At 37.4% G+C, this 18012-nt stretch overlaps 3 protein-coding genes across 4 annotated transcripts in view; all 3 read right to left on the bottom strand.

Annotated features, from left to right (window-relative positions):
* Positions 1-1578, bottom strand: part of n4bp3 (NEDD4 binding protein 3) — a 31159-nt gene extending 29581 nt beyond the window's left edge. For both annotated transcript variants that reach the window (XM_079630411.1, XM_079630406.1), the window contains exon 1: positions 1428-1578. The gene's annotated coding sequence lies outside the window, so the exon portion shown is untranslated. The remainder of the gene's footprint in view (positions 1-1427) is intronic.
* Positions 1579-2417: 839 nt separating this feature from the next.
* Positions 2418-7603, bottom strand: LOC307007769 (platelet-derived growth factor receptor-like protein). Its single transcript, XM_079630094.1, has 6 exons — positions 7322-7603; positions 5375-5678; positions 5115-5266; positions 4048-4341; positions 3814-3953; positions 2418-3301 (listed from the first exon to the last, which is right to left on the bottom strand). The coding sequence occupies exons 1-6, from the start codon at positions 7377-7379 to the stop codon at positions 3050-3052; spliced, it is 1200 nt and encodes a 399-aa protein (XP_079486220.1). The 5' UTR covers positions 7380-7603; the 3' UTR covers positions 2418-3049.
* Positions 7604-8740: 1137 nt separating this feature from the next.
* On the bottom strand, positions 8741-15353 carry LOC307007768 (cationic amino acid transporter 2). Its single transcript, XM_079630093.1, has 13 exons — positions 15278-15353; positions 14382-14450; positions 13288-13657; positions 11899-12054; positions 11630-11795; positions 11216-11352; positions 10403-10625; positions 10190-10326; positions 9888-9990; positions 9680-9810; positions 9409-9575; positions 9149-9257; positions 8741-9058 (listed from the first exon to the last, which is right to left on the bottom strand). The coding sequence occupies exons 3-13, from the start codon at positions 13649-13651 to the stop codon at positions 8940-8942; spliced, it is 1812 nt and encodes a 603-aa protein (XP_079486219.1). The 5' UTR covers positions 13652-13657; positions 14382-14450; positions 15278-15353; the 3' UTR covers positions 8741-8939.
* Positions 15354-18012: the final 2659 nt, after the last annotated feature.

Genomic DNA, 18012 nt, shown 5'->3' on the forward strand with positions numbered 1-18012 from the left:
TCTTTCTTTCTTTCTTTCTTTCTTTCTTTCTTTCTTTCTTTCAGAATATAGCTACCGTTCAAAAGTTTGGTGTCAGTTAGCTTTTTAATGTTTTTGAAAAAGACTGCTTACCAAGGCTGTATTTATTTGATCAAACATAGGCTACTGTAAAACAGTAATATTGTGAAATATTATTTGGTATAACTTATAACTGCAATTAATAACTATTTTAACATATTTTAAAATGTAGGCCTAATTTATTTCTGTGATGGCAAAGCTGAATTTTCAGCATCATTACTCCAGTCTTCAGTGTCACATGATCCTTCAGAAATCAATCTAGTATTTGCTTTGGAGCTCAAGAAACATTTCTTATTTTTATCAGTGTTGAAAAAAGTTGTGCAGCTTAATATTTTTTTGGAAAACATGGTACATGTTTTTCAGGATTCTTTGATGAATAGAAAGTTCAGAAGTTACAGGATTTATGTGAAATAGAAATGTTGTGTAACAACAATGTGAAAGTTTATGCATCCTTGCTGAACAAAAGTATTAATTAATCGTACTGACCCCAAACCAATGGTATAAAATGTAGTAATTTATAGTAATATAAAAAGGTAGACCCAGTATGGTAAAGTGTCCTTAATTTTTTCTGTTTAGTACTTTGAAGCACAAATGAGAGCTAAGGCTGTGCTGTGTAAGAGCGGCATCAGCTTTATAACATTTTTATACAGATAATGCACTTCCGATGGGAACAAACAGAATAGACATGATCAAAGAGGTGTATCCTAAGCCCTGACACATCTGGTTGTTATAATTATTTACAGAACTCTTACAAAATCAGATGCATCTAGACACAGACTCATATCTGGCCCCCAGACCTTGTTATACTGAGTACGACTGACAGCGGCCTGTCATTACTGCTCTCTGATGACTATAGCCTCCGGGTGCACACCTGAGTGCACACTATACTTCCTGCCCTTTGAAGACAGACGTCCTGAATGCTTTCATTTAAGGAACAGTAAATGAGTGAAAGGAGATCAGCTTCAGGGGAATCTGGTTTGTTACGACTATTTGCACAGAATATGGATTTAAAACACTTCCAGTCAAAAGTTTGGAATAGTTAAAGGGGTGGTTGATTTGATTATGATTTCACTTTTTTAACTTTAGTTAGTGTGTAATGTTGCTGTTTGAGCATAAAGTTAAAGTTACAACGCTCAAGCAAAGGAAGATATTTGCTTTTAAAGAAATAGTTTTTTTAAGGACTACAACAAACGGCTGGTAGGAACTATAGGCCTACGACAATCCTCCGGGTTAGTGACATCACTAACCCTAAAATTGACATAAACCCCAAATCCGCCCCCGGGAACGCGATTTATAGATTATCATGACAGAATATGCTAATCAATGACTAGAAGATACTACACATAAACTACATAAATTCATCAACTAACCATTCAGAAATGTCCTGTTGCATTCATGTTGTCACTTCTTCTTGAGTCTCTCCATTATTGTTTGACTCTGGTTTGAACATAAACATTGACATTTTCAGTGCATGTCTGTGTGAGGTAAAAGGACACAAGTTGTTGAAGCTCCGCCCCCTGTGCCGGGAGCAGCAGCTCATTTGCATTTAAAGGGATAGACACAAAAACGGTGTTTCTTTTTTTTTTTGCCATAGACTGTAAAAAAATGGTTTTTGCTCACCCCTTAAAAAGTGAAAATTTTAACATGCTATATATAAAAATATCTGTGGGGTATTTTGAGCTAAAACTTCTGGGGACATCAAAGACTTATTTTACATCTTGTGAAAAGGGCATTATAGCCTACCACCCCTTTAAGATTTTTTTTAATGTTTTTGAAAAAAGTATTTTATGCTCACAATTTAGGGTGCATTTATTTGATCAAACATATAGTAAAACCATTTAAAAGAGCTGTTTCTATAGGCCTATCTTGAAATGTAATTTATTCCAGGTGAGGGCAAAGCTGTATTTTCAGCATCATTACTCCAGTCTTCAGTGTCACATGATCCTTCATAAATTATTCTAATTTCCTGATATTTAGCTTTCTATCTAACTGAAGTTCAGCAACTTTTAATTTTCAATGTATTATTAAAGTGCTGTGCACCTATGCAAGAAAATACGAATAAACATGTTTTTTTTGTTTTTTAAACCAATGGCTTGCTAACCCATTATGAATATCAATACTTGGGGGTTAAAACACAGTCAGGGGTTTAATGGGCTGAAATGCCAGTGGTTGTTGTGTTACGAACACATTGCTTTTGCAGATTCAGCATCTGTCTGTGTTTTCAACATCACAAGTCACCCTCTGATGGTAATGTTAAAGCTGTGGTATTTCTGGTATTCAGTGACAATGTCACAAACAATGGCTTTATAAAGTCTGATTATAACAGTAACAGTTTATAAAGAACAAAGAAAACAGAAGCTGGCATTAATATACAGTTTTATTTTCTTTATTTTGTTTATTTTATTTTCATAGTATAAAAACATGGTACAGGATTCAAAACTGGACAATATTAGAAATGTGTAATTTTGCCTGTTGTTATATAGACTCTAGACACTCTTTTTTATTTATCCATTTATGCCAGCATTTCTATAGTTGCATGTTTGATTGTCATATTGTAGTTTTGTGCTCAGATGATATTTATTCTCACATATACAATCACATATTGCAGCAGGGTCAGTGAAACCCATAGTGCACATACTGTGTAATTTAAGCACTACCGCTTTGCTCAGTTGCATCTGCGGACTGTAATATTTATGATTCTGCTAGAAAACGGAATATGGAATATTTCATAATGTATCACCCGATACATCTATTTTTCTATCTTACGTCAAGTTCAAATCTTTTATAATAATTAAAATTGTATGGATTGTGATATGTTTGCCATGTAAATAGCCCTGATGCTATAGCATGGCGTTAAAAATAAACAAACAAACTGTTGCATCTGGCTTGCGTCTACACAGAAGTAAAAATACGGTGTTGTGTGAGGATCATTCTTGTTCATTTACAGCCATTTAGTAGTGCATGTTATGACTAAGAAAGAATATCCAGGTTTTCAGGTTTCTGTGGGACTTCTCTTACGGGCTTCGTGGTTTCTTTTAGGCTTGGTGTTGGCTCGTGCTGACTGCACTTTGACAGAGGTAGATGCAGACCGTGAACCCTGTAGGTTCTGAGCTGTGCAGGTGTATGTTCCTTGGTCAACCTCTCTGACTTCATCCACCAGCAGAACCGTCTGAGTTCGATGTCGGTTCTGTCCGTCCACCTGCACTGTCTGCACACTGTCCTGGGTGTACATCGGGCGCCCAATCTGATAATGAAAAATTAGGTCATGTTGAAAAGTATCAAGATATGATGGATCAGGCTGATGAGCAATGTTTGCACGTCTGAATTATCATTGTATTGCATTGCATGATATAACACTAGAGCTTTTAAACTAAGCATTTAAATATAATCTTCTAAGACTTATTAGAGTAACAATTGAACTTACTGTATTTGTATATGCATTTCATGACAGTAAAGTCTGATACAAGCTATCAGAATTTAATTTTCTTTTTGGCCATATAAATATAGCCTATATATAATATATATAATTGCATATTTTTGCTCAGTTTGGGCTTCTGAATAAATTTAAGGTGTTTTTTCCCTCCTATCTATTATATATTTTGTCTAAAAGTTCTATAAACTTCAATAAATTAGATGAAAATATCAGGCTTTATAGGGTTTATTTAAAAATCTCTGTTTTTGTAAATACAAAAAATATTTAAAATGTTCTTAAATATCGTGAGGCTGCGTGTACTTATATGGTACTTATTATCTAACCTTTTGTCCAGGATATTCCCAGGTTAAATCCACCACTACGTCCTGCTCTCCCACCACAGTGCACGTCACCTGGAGATTATGTCCCAGTGCCACAGTGTCAGAGGAGGTCTGGATCGCAGGAGACGGGGGGGCGGCTGGATCTGCCAGGGTATATACAGGCATTCTGAAGTCATTTCTGCAATCTGATTTATATAGTCTGTCACATGCTATGTACTGCATTAAAAAAAATCTCACAGTTGACATAGATGAGCATGTACTTGGTTGAGCTCTGGCGAAGGTTCCCCAGGCTTGCCACACAGTAGAGAGAACCAGCATGAGACTGTTTCGGCCTGTGGATGGTGAAGCCCTTCTTAACGTCAAAGGAGATCTCTCGTCCATCCACATTCACCTCCATTGGAGGAAATTCCCGGTGTAAGTTCACCTTTGCTAGCGGAGAAGTCACCTGACAGGGCAGGACGGTGGGCCAGTTAGTGCGAAGCTGAATGACCTCGTAATAATCCGAGGTAGGTACAAACAACTCCTGAGGGTCTAAGAGAGAAATACCAAAGGACAATTGTCATCTCTGTGTTGATCAAATTGTGAGTACACATATAAAGGATGACGTTCAGTCAGACATTCATTATTGCAAAATAACAGTAAAATCTAAAATCATATTAAACATTTTAATTAGCCTACTTGAAATAAAATAAAAGTTAAGTTGAAGTTGAAGTGCTAAAATATGTAAAAACTAAAACTTAATAAAAACTTTTAGAAATATTTTACATCTAATGAAAATTACAAAACATTTTTACTAAAACTGAAAATATATTTAACATTTTTAATTCAAAATGTTAAAAACTACAATGGTACTAAAATAACAATGGCAAATGAATATTTTATTCAGTAATATTTAATGTATTTATTATTTTATTGTATTATTATTATCATTTCATATTATTATCCTAAAGCTTCCACCAAGAAAAACATAGTTCATTGCAATGTATAAAAGCAATTGTCCTCTGAGTTCACTTTAACTATATTGGATAACTAAGATAAAAGATGACGCCAGTTGAGGAAAAATGTGAAAATATCTGACCGTTGAATAATGCTATTAACCTATCAGAACCAAGAATTCCACAGGCAAAATAAAATATTGAATATACATCTTTAATATAGATGTAGGCTACTAAAGGCTGGAATACACTATACAAAACTTTGAGTGTGTGGGAGGCAAACCACAATAGAAACCACAAACTATTACATGACCTATAGAATGCTTGTATAATTTGCATTCTGTTCATCACATTACATTCCCATATTACCAGAGAAAAAGATGAAGACTTTGACGCCTTTGTCATATTGTTTTCTGCAGTCTTTCTCCTCACAGTACATGGGAAAGCAGGTGTACGCCCCTGTATCTGCTGCTGTTGCATTTGCCAAATTCAGTGTGCCATAACGCTCATGTTGAACTGTCCTAAAAATATGGACAAAAAATAAAAGCAAAACAGCAATTGATTCATTGAAATAAACTAATACAATCGAATGTGATGATCACAGACTAATTGTCACTGTTAGCTCATACCTGAGTCGTCCTTCATCATCCTCTTCCAGATATGCAGGAACAGCCCATTGGACAGGATTTCCTTTACACCTCAGTTCTAACGCATCACCTGCCTGGACAGTCAACGTGTCGCCCACTTTCTGGAACCTTCCCTTGTTTACCACCTGGGTGAGGTACGTCTGGGCTTCTTTAGGGGTCACAGGGGTGGTTTTCACTTTAGGTTTAGAAGAGGTTGCCTTTCCTGTCCCCTTCACAGTCTTGGACTTTCCATTTGGTATCTTCTCAGCTTTGGTCTTCGGGTCAGGTTCAACCTTTTGGCACATGCCTGTTTTTTATGTGACAAACCATTCTGAAAATGTAACTTTTTTTTTTTCTAAGGCACGTTTATAAAAGCTACTTAAATGTCCTAAATGTCTGTGAAACCAGGACTTAGAGTATTAGTTGACTGTTAGGTTAAATTCAGGGTTAGTGTTAGCAGAATAAATTTAGTTATATAGAATGTCTGTTGTGTCAAAATGTCAAAATAAGGTTAGCAGATATTAAGCAGACAGTCTACCAATACTCTAATGACTGGTAGTTGACATGTAGTTGCAAAGTTACCTATAGTTAGTAGAATGTCTAAAGTGGTCTATTAAAGGGGTCATGACATGGGTTTTTTTATTTTATTATTATGTTCCCTTAGGTGCAAATATAGTATTACTATAGTTTTTTTTACAAAAAACTTTTAAAATGTAGTGATTTATGACCTTTTCCCACCCTGTTTCTCATCCTCTGATTCAAACAGCCTGTTTTGGGGGGGTTTCCCCTTTAAGAGTTCAGTGTTAACGCCCACTGTTATGATTGGCTAACGTCAGTGCCTATGCATCAATTATTAACGCCCCCAGCCAGAACATTTGCGTATTCAGCGTATTTAAAAAGTAGTTTAAAGTTTTAAACACATTACTTACAGTTTGCGTCGTCGTTGTTGAGCCCAGAATAGTCGGCAAGGACTTATCTTTGAGCAACAGTTTTCTGGCAAAGCCAGCATCATTTTGGGATTTGTTCTCAAAACGGTCATCCTTCAAATGTATCTACAAACGCTTAAACTAACACTGCCGTGACTGAGACGTCCGCAAAAAATAAAGTGCATCCATTTTTCCCTGACGACTGGATCTTTCGCAGCGTATTCAAAGATGTTGTTTGTCCACAGCCAGGAACAGCACATCTGTGGCATCGTCATTTCCCTGTACACAGACCCACTCGCGCTGTCCGTCGACTGAACACTTGTGAGGCGCGCGGCGCGCGGGCGCGACAACGATACGAAATGAGCGTAGTTGCCTTGCGCTTAAAGCGTAACTGTCTTGTGCCTGGAGGCGGTCATATGCAAACGCTGGTACGTCACTTCGTACCGTGACGTCACTTCTTACCGTGGATCCAGAACGAGCTGTATTTAGAGCTTGATTAAATAAATGATTCGTTTATAATGGGGAGGACGTCTTAAGCTATGAAACTTGCAGAACGTTTTAATGGTACAAAGACCTCTTATATACCAAAAGATCAAGGGAAATTTGGTTTCTCATGTCATGACCCCTTTAAAATAGTGTTACTGAAAAAACAGCAAAAACAACTTATGCTGACACCTAGTGGTGTGGATACAGCATCATGCACTGCACTCTCTCTCTCTCTCTCTCTCTCTCTGTGTGTGTGTGTGTGTGTGTGTGTGTGTGTGTGTGTGTGTGTGTGTGTGTGTGTGTGTGTGTGTGTGTGTGTACATGATTAAAAAAATTTCTCATGTGTACAACATTCTAAACAGGGTAAAACTTACCGAGTGCACCAAAATAATTATCACACTGAGGTATTATATATGCAACTTTAAATATTTTACATGCATTGCTTTAATGTACAGTTACATGTTTTTCTCCTTCTCCTTTAGTAACTTAAAGTCATATCTAATGTACAATGTGCCCTCTTAAGAGGTAAGATACTCACCAAACTGAATGATCAAAAGAGAAACAAGAAAAGCAAATAGCACCTCCCTCCACTTCATGGCGGAGAATATTCACAGCGACCACAAACTAACTTTAGTTCACTCTGAGTATACGTTCCCAGACTTTGAGCATACACGCAGAGAAGGGAAAATTAGAAAGGTAGCGGCAGAGGAGGAACCGAGTGAGTGAGGGGTCAGATGTTTATGAGAGTCGCATGAACACCCTAAATTCCTCTGGTTACACTCAATGGATCCTTTCTGTGTCCATTCTACCAATCAGGGCCTGAGGAGAACTGGCCATCCAACTGAAAAAGCAGACAATGTTTATTTAGCTGTAAAAACTCAGAGCCATCAGTCTAAGGTTTGCTAGCTCTGAAAATATCTGTCACAAGAAAATGTGTTGTTGCGAATGACTACATGGTAAACTTAAAATTGATCCACACATATTGCGAATTAATATTTGATCTGGTGCATAAATACAATAACACTATAAATTACATAGCATATCGGCCTATAAACTCATTGGCCTGACTTTGCGGCAGAGTTTAACAGTTTTCTGAGCTTTTCTGTTTGATTTAATAATCTGATTAGTGTGCCACAGGTAGGATTTTGTGAATGGTACTATTGTTCTTTTGTGCCCTCAGATTTAAAAGGAAGATCAAAGTCCCTTAAGGGTACATCAGTTCACTCAGCAACTCCTCTGAGCTGAGATTTTAGTTATGCAAGTGCAAGTTAAATGAGGAGAGGCTGAAATCTCCAAAACTATTTGCCAAGCTTACATATTGTTACATACATCAAACTTATCTGACAATCTAAATGCTATAAATGTTCTTTATTTTACTCAAATCATGCTGAAAAAACATGATTTTTTTTGTAGTTTACAAACGATGACGGTTTTAAAGATCTTGCTCTTTGAATCCTGTTTTCAAACGTTTTGCATTTTCAGGCCCCTTTTGAACGCAGCCATAATGTGGTAACATTAGATGTTTTTCATCTAATGTTGCCATGGTAATTCATTGTTTCATTGATTTACTCACACCTGCTACTAATTTGATCATTAGTTCTATGTGTAATGCTCTCAGTTTCTTTAGTTCATTGTCTGGTGTTTGTGTTTCATGCACACTGTTATGTTGCCTTCGCTTGTTTGGATTATCTTTGTGCTGAATTATCTACTCCATTGTTTTATTTAATTAAGCATTATAGATCCGCTTCATCTCACCAGTCTGGGACCATAACGGCTGCTGAAAATTCAGCTTTCCATCGGGAATAAATTACATTTTAAAATATATAAAAATATAATATTATAATATAATGATAATATTTCGCAATGTTTCTCTTTTTACTGTATTTAAAAAAAAAATCAAAACAATGCAGCATTGGTGAGCATAAGAGACTTCTTTAAACTCCAACATTTTTAGCGGTGGTGTATAATTTAATAAAAGATGTCATAGTCAACTTGAAGATTCAGAATTATTATTTATTCATTTATTATAAAAAGTATAAAAAGATTTAACTGCAAATATGTTGCAAGCTCTAGTAAAAAGACAGAAAAAGAAAGAAACATAGAAAGGCATCTACTTGACGGATGTAACAGGTGCAAAGGACTTTTGGTTTATACATTTATTTTGGTCTATCTTTATCAGATTTGGATTCAATGGTTTCAATGGTGACCTGACTGCTGAGTAACCTTTGCCTCTGGACGCTGTTCCTCACTCCATATCCAAAGTATATGAAGAATCCTGAGCACAAAAAAAGACACATATTTACATATTTTTAAACCATAAATTTAAGTTTGACTTTCAGCATATTTCATATTTTGCATCGCATACCCCCAGCCATCCACACAGCGTAGCGAACCCAGGTGTCTCCTCCCAGTTGCATCATCAAGTAAATGTTGATGAACACACTCACCACAGGGAGTAAAGGCAAGAACGGTACCTGTGGTCACAGAAAATATGAGATTTTTATTTTATAAAATTTTATAAAAATGTTTTTTATGTATTATATTTTTATAAAATTAGGTGCTTATATTATATTATATTATATTATATTACATTATATTATGTTTAAGTATAAGTCCTGTGCTCACCATAAAGGAGGCTTTGGTTGGGTTCTGGGGTTGCCTCCAGATAATGAAGACTATGAGGAAGATTATGACCAGGATCACAGATACACTCACAACACTCCAGATCTCCAGCAACAACAAAGATCTGATAGCTTTGCTCATCAGCAGTGACAGGATAAGCACCAACACAACTGCAAAAGCAAAGATATAAAATAAGCTTGCTTATATTGCTACCTGAGGTCATACTTTTGTGCGATTTCTGTCGAATTTCAGTATGGTAAGGTTTTCCACACACCAAGAAAAACTGTGCAGGTTGTAACAGTGTTTGAAGTTTCTTTGGTTGGGTACGAAGGGGGTTTCAAAAACCCAAACGTGGAGGTTGTGGGTGTGCGCAAATCATTTTCCTCTGAAGCTGTCTCTTGATACCTTTGAAAGAAACCACTTTTAGCTTCAAAGATTTGCATTATGATGCTAGAAGGGAAGTGTGGAGCTGGGAATACAACCTTAGTATGAGAATACAAATAGCCACAAGTGTGTAGGAGAAGAGGGTTCCAATCGACATCATATCAACCAATGCCTTCAGGTCAAATAAAAGAGCCATTATTGCTGGAATAAAGCAGAGCACATGATCGCCAGGGCTTTTGCATTTTAAACAAAAGCTGCAGCCTTTATTAATCTCACAGAGAGAAAACGGCCCTAGTCTTATGATTTGGCTTAGTCTGTCATATGTGAGAGATGAAGAAAAGGGCAGAATTAAGATATCCGATTAGTAGATCATTTTTTAACAATCTTTCAGTCCACTTACCCGCCACGGTTCCAGAGGATAGTGTGGCCACCACTGGACTCTGCCGTAAGCTGACTTTATATAGCGATTTGAACATGAGTCCATCTCTGGCCATGGCAAACAGGACACGGGGCATTGGGAACATGGACCCCAAGAGACTGCAGATTAAATGAAATGTCTTTAAATGATCTGAAACATAATAGAGATCCAATTCTCACTCTGACTTTTTTTTACCTTGTTGACAGAGCGCACAGAGATCCGACCGCCACAACATACTTTGCTGCACCCCAGCCAATGTCAGCAAAGGCCACAGGCAGAGGACTTTGAATGTTGAGTTGGTAGTATGGCACCATCAATGTGAGAGCAGCCGAAACACCAAAGTATGCCAGGAAACAGATCAGCAGAGAGGCCACAATGCCCACAGGTATAGATTTCTGAGGGTTCTTCACCTCTTCGCCTAGAAAATCCGTATTCATACATTAGAAATTGAATATTCATGACTGCTGATGATAATATATATAGTCAATACGATTATTATTATTATTATTTTTTAATTACTATTTTTTATTCAGGACAAAATAAAAATACATTTTAAAAATTTGCCAACTAGGACACAATAAATTGATCAAAGGGTTAGATAAATTTTGATAATTACAAAAAAAAAGATTTATATTTGCAATAAAGGCTGTTTAAATTTTTTAAAGAATCTTGAAAAAAACTGTTATGGTTTTCACAAAAATATTAACAATGTTTTCCACTTATACTAAGAAATGTTGAGCGTCAAACCAGCATATTAGAATGATGCTGAAAATTCAGCTTTGCCATGACAGGAATAAATAATATTTCAAAGTATCTCAAAGAAAGCAGTTCTTTTAAATTGTAATAATACACAATATTACTGTTTTTACAGATTTTTTAAATCAAATAAATGGAGCTTTGGTGACCATAAGGTACTTCTTTCAAAAACATTTAAAAAGTTTTGATCGGCAGTTTGAATGTTTGTTGCCCACCATATATTTTCAATATATATTTTTTCTCCAGATTTACCTGTAGTTGCAATGCAGTCAAAGCCAACGAATGCATAGAAACATGTAGCTGCCCCTGCCAGTGTTCCTTCAAATCCAAATGGGAAAAAGCCACCTACTCCGTACTCAGTGGTGACATTGATGGTGGATGTCAGGTTTCTTTAAAAAAACAAAACACAGCAATGCAGTATTTACTTTTTATTTTACGTATAGAGAAAATGTGCATACTGCACAGTATATACATTACTATGTAGAACTGCAGCAGTAGTATAAAGAAGTATGCTACTGTATGCTATTTCGAACATAGTCAAAACTGCACTGATATAACATTCAGACAGATATTTTAAATATGTTTATAGACTGAAATGATTATAAATTGCATAAAAAATTATATATACTGAAAATTCCAGTAAACTATAAATACAGATGTTCTTACTCATGCATTGCTGTTGCATTCAGGATGATGTCTTCTGTGATAAACCAGTTCTTCAGGTTTCCTTTAATGAAGCCAGCAGTGATGACAAATATCAACACCAGTATATTAACACTTGTAAATATCTTGTTGACCGTGGTTGATTCTTTCACGCCATACGCAAGAAGAGCTGTAAGAAAAATACCGTAGTTAATGGCAAAGCCTTTGGCATAGATGGTAAATATAGAATAATGAATTATATGGTGTATGATTAGTACAATATAGTCAGATACCAGAGAGAATCATTATGAGAATAGCTGCAAAGAAGTCTGGGTAGGCTGCCAGGCCAGGAAGCCCCATGGCTGCATATTTGCTAAAATAATTAGCCATCACATTTCCAATGAGATCATCAAATGTACTGCTCCATGCCCTGGCCACACTTGATGTGCCTAAACCAAGACAAAGCACTGTTAGTATCTGACATTAGACCCTTTAATCTATCAATCTACTTATCTATTGTTCTGTCTGCCTCTCTATCTATCTGTCCATCCAATCCACCCACCCATCCATAATCCATCCATCCATCCATCCATCCACCAATCCATCAATCCATCCATCCATCCATCCATCCATCCATCCATCCATCCATCCATCCATCCATCCATCCATCCATCCATCCATCCATCAACCCATCCATCCATCCATCCATCCATGCACCCGCCCACCCATCCATCAATCCACTCATCCACCCATTCACCCATCCATCCATCCATCCATCCATCTATCCATCCATCCATCCATCCATCCATCCATCCATCCATCCATCCATCCATCCATCCATCCATCCATCCATCCATCCATCCATCCATCCATCCATCCATCCATCCATCCATCCATCCATCCATTCATCCATCCATCCACACATCCATCAATCCATCCATCCATCCATCCATCCATCCATCCATCCATCCACCCGCCCACCCATCCATCAATCCACTCATCCACCCATTCACCCATCCATCCATCCATCCATCCATCCATCCATCCATCCATCCATCCATCCATCCATCCATCCATCCACCCGCCCACCCATCCATCAATCCACTCATCCACCCATTCACCCATCCATCCATCCATCCATCCATCCATCCATCCATCCATCCATCAACCCATCCATCCATCCATCCATCCATGCACCCGCCCACCCATCCATCAATCCACTCATCCACCCATTCACCCATCCATCCATCCATCCATCCATCCATCCATCCATCCATCCATCCATCCACCCGCCCACCCATCCATCAATCCACTCATCCACCCATTCACCCATCCATCCATCCATCCATCCATTCATCCATCCATCCACACATCCATCCATCCATCCATCCATCCATCCATCCATCCATCCATCCATCCACCCATCCATCAATCCACTCATCCACCCATCCACCCATCCATCCATCCATCCATCCATCCACCCATCCACCCATCCATCCATCCATCCATCCATCCATCCATCCATCCATCCATCCATCCATCCATCCACCCATTCACCCACCCATCCATCCATCCATCCATCCATCCATCCATCCATCCATCCATCCATCCATCCATCCATCAACCCATCACCATTGAACTGTCTGATCTTGGATATTCATTGGCCTTTAATTTCTACGTACCGATGACATAGGACAGTAGCAAATTCCATCCTGTGGTGAAGGCCCACACCTCTCCTACAGTCACATAGCTGTACAGATAGGCAGATCCGGTCTTAGGAACTCTTGCACCAAACTCAGCATAGCAGAGCCCAGCAAAGATAGAAGCTAAAGCAGCAATAAGGAAAGAGATGATAATACTTGGCCCAGCCAGGGTCCGGGCCACCTCCCCAGAGAGCACGTAGACTCCGGCCCCCAAGGTGCTGCCCACTCCCAAAGCCACCAGGTCCAAAGTCGTAAGACAGCGACGAAATGTGGAGACCTCTCCCTCTGGTTCCAGGGGTTTCCTGCGGCACAGGCCCCTCAGGAAAGAACGCATCGATTGCATTATTGGCTGTTGTAGAGAAAAAATTTCAAATGATAGCAAAGGGTTAATGCTATATCCAATTTTTTTCTCAGTCGCTTTGGTACATTTCTTGAATCATCCTTAAGATTTGCAAAACAGTAAGTGCATTTCTCAAAACAATTTAACATATCAGTGCCATCAGAATGAGAAGTCCTTGTGTCATTGTTCGCAAACAAGATAGTCAAAATGCTTAGTCATGTTGTATAACAGAACACTCTTGTCAGTATTTTCAGATGTAAACTACGATTTTGATGACAATGATTGAAAAGACTGGACTTTATTTGTAAATTTCAACAGTAAAATTTTACACATTACTCTATGTGGGATATTGATTGCAAGAGACTGGGCAGGATTCACAGTTTTTCTGTTGGTCTGTCAACAAATTACAGTACAATATATTTGCACAAGTGACTAGATGATGTGGAGGTTGAACAAGTAGTTTTGAGAATTTCAGTTGTTGTCTGAGAAATGTATCAAAGCAACTGAGATTTTTTTTTACTAATGATTTTTTTATTTATTGTCATCATATCGAATGTAATTTTTTAATATCAATTACATGCTTTTGTGTCATTTGAAATAAGTGACACAACTAATCTGGATTATGCTCAGTAATCAACCTAAAAATAAGCAGTTTTTAATCTTTTGCATGTTGGTCATACGTTTGTAATAATAATAATGTATATAGTATACACTAATTGTCCCTCCCATTTACCTTATCACAATGTCTTCATGTTTTCATGAGTGCTGAGATGTTTTTTCTTTGTTTCTTTCCTTTGAAACCCTGAGAAAAAAAACAGATCTCTAATTTAAAAATGAACAGATCACTATTATCTCTCACTAATTATCTTGTTAGCCTCAAATTTTTATTTTCCATTATTAAAGAAATTAAATTAAAGAACAAAAACATTGCAAAGTTCCACTTTAACTACACAAACAATATTTATTAAAGTCAAACTGACTGGACCTTTTCTCTGAGGTATTGGAACAACTGATATGATGACAGGTGTCCCTCACTTTCTACCGCATAACTTATCCTCTTCTGAACTCATTCAGTCTATAGAAGCCTGTTCTGTGCATGGCTCCATTAGATAGTTATGAAGAAGGATAGACAAAGCTGCCTTCATGAGTTCGCAAGTGGTTGACTGGCACACGTTCTCTTTATGCGGTGGCTTTCTATAATCTGCCAACAGGAGATTCATGATCCATCCTAATCCTGCAAGGAATCTACTGCTGCATACCATTATTCTATAGCACTGATCACATGCCATGCCAGTCTGAACATAGAGAAATCTGTATGTCAAAAATGTTTACTATTCACTGTAATCATTTTACTTTTTGTAAATACTTTACATAAGAAACTATTTAGAAATATGCGCATTATTTTACGTTTTCTAAATGCATGTGCAGCTGCATTTTTTGTATTTTCCTTATTAATTAATTAATTTAATTAATTAATTTAGCATTCATTTACTCCTTGCTCTGAAAAAGGTTATGTGTAATTTAAAAAATATATGCCAAACATAAAATTATGTGTTTTATCAGCAAAATAATGACTTGAGAGCTTGCAAAAACATTTCTTAATTAGTAAATTAATATTTGTTTCTTTACCTTAATTGTGTCCAGAGAAGTGTGCAGTCTGTATCTTCGTAATGACTTTGTCTATAGCTATCCATTTCACACCAATGAAGGCAAATGATTTTTAACAACAATATATACAAGAGTGGACTGTTTGACCCACCCACTCTGTGGCATTAGCAACAAAGTAGCCTTTCTTTCCGCATTTCTCACTGGCCCCATAATGTGCTCATAATTGCAGCCAAGGCACAGAGTGAGTATAAAATTCCATGTTGAAAACCAAAGATACTTTTGTAACATTTCTGTGAGGTTACGACGGCTTTCTATTTCAGCAAATACTTACACAACAAAACAGGACATTGTTTCATGCAAGAAAGAAATAGGACATTCTTATTTATTAAACAGTTTACAAACGTTTTGAGAAGTCTGCTTCACTGTCTGCACACTAGATGGCAGCACAGCTTTGCCATAACTTGCTGTTTACTGACTACAAAGAAATCAGTGCTTAGATGGTGACCTTCATGATTTCACGAGTTCACATGTTAATGAAATCTGATGTAATCATGTAATGCGTATTTGGCTTGCTGTCCGGGGGAGGGCTCCGAGCTTGGAATTCGGCCCGACCCCAGAGTACTCCCCCTATGAATGTATAGATCATAAAAGAAATTGAGAAATTTGTCATGAGACAGGAGGTAAAGGAAGACTTTATGTATACTGGCTTTTCTTGCGCTGGATGAACATGCTCCTCCCGAACTTTGTTACATAAAACTTCATTTATTGTGAAAGATAAAGCATTTTGTGATTTTGTGCAATTAAATCATGTTTTACCAATAAAAAAGTTTTGTACAACGCCTAAATCATTATAAGTCTAATGTAATAAAGTGCTGTATTTAATATGGGGTTCTGTTTGTGCCAAAAATGAGTCGACTGCTTTGTGCTTTGTACCATACATTTGTCCTTGTCATCAGTCATTGCCTATAGTTGATAAAAAGTCAGATAAATTAGTATATGTTCATGTGTATGTTCTCTGTTTATCTATTGTTTAATATTTAAACAAATAATCGTCCTTACTGTATTGTTCTTACTTTTTCAGATAAATTAGTATATGTTCATAGCCTGACTACGTCAGACTTCGTACTTCCGCTCAATTTCATTTCGCTTCTGTACTTAGTTTGAGACATCGACATGTCTCTCAGTTTTCCTCCGGCCTGAAAACAGCCGGCCAATCAACGAACAGAGGGCGGGCTGAGAGCCGTGACGTAGATGCTAAGCGCCGAGTTTGAGATTGGGGAAATCGAAAACGACCGCGGATATGGAGACAAGGGATGCAATTTGCATAATCTACAAAAGTCGTTGACATCCATGTTCACTCCGGTATTTCTCTCGATGGTTTCGTTTTCGCATTATTTATAATGTGTTTACAGTGGCAGTTCGATGCTGCTGAGCTGGCGCATAACACACGTCATAACCAAACGTTATGTGATTGGCTTACGGGTAACCAATGATTTTATACTTCAGACGAGCAAAATAGCAAAATAACTGAGATAAATGAGAAATAGTCCTCAGATGCCATGTCTGTAATTTATATCAAAACATTTAGCGTTAATTCGATCTCAAACAGTTTCATCAAAAGAAGTTATTACTCCACCACATGTGTGACGTCATAAACAAAGGTGGTTGAACGACCACTTTGCGACAACATGGTTTCAGGAAACAGCCGTGACTAGCTAGTTGATTTTTCCAAAGATGCATCGTACGGTGGTAGTGAAGCAGCGAGTTACGTAGTTGTACGGGAAACGCACCCCAGGACGGGACAACAAAGCAAGATGAAAAACAAATCGACATAAACAAAGAACATACACATGAACATATAATAATTTATCTGAACAACTAGGCAATGACTGTTGACAAGGACAAATGTACAAAGCACAAAGCAGTCGACTCATTTTTGGTACAAATGGAATCCCATATATTTAGAGAGAAAAGTTTACTGTAAATGACTAGTGACCATATCGGCCCCCTCTCTCTCTGTTCTGCTCTACTATGCTGTTCTGATCTTGAATTCCTCACCCTCTTACCGGAATGACCGAAAGGATTGGACAGAAATAGCCCTGTCGCAATCTCACGCCAAGGCAGACAAGGTCAGCCATTGGATACTATAAGAGCATATCGGCAACACTCTGCTTTGCTTTTAAAGTTGATTCATAAGTTACTATGGTTGACTTTGTACTTGACTGCAATTCTGAATGCATCTTCATATAAACAGTTAAAAAAACATGTCAATGCTTAAATATGGGCAACATTTCCAAGCTAATGTTTCCTCAAGAACTGATGTTTCATCCATCTATCTATCTATCTATCTATCTATCTATCTATCTATCTATCTATCTATCTATCTATCTATCTATCTATCTATCTATCTATCTATCTATCGTGGCCCTCCAGAAGCTGGTTCGGACATCCCTGCTTTAGGAGAAACTTGTATGTACTAGCTAAAGATTATCTTCATAACTTTAAAGTTTTAAATTGCCCTACTTCTATTTTAAGTGTAATGTTTTAAAGGGTTGGACATTTGGACATTATATGACATTCACATCATATGAAATGACCACCAACGACCATGTAATAACAATATGGCCACTGACATGAGAGGGCAACCCGCTCCATGAAGAATAAAGATGTCCTCTTTAATCCTGCTTTAATTAGGCCTACATTTTTCAATATCATATTTATTTTTGATGTTTTTTTCTCTCTTTTTTTTGTGTGTA

The sequence above is a fragment of the Phoxinus phoxinus genome (assembly GCF_949152265.1).
Source record: "Phoxinus phoxinus genome assembly, chromosome: 12".
NCBI classification, from domain to species: Eukaryota; Metazoa; Chordata; class Actinopteri; order Cypriniformes; family Leuciscidae; genus Phoxinus; species Phoxinus phoxinus.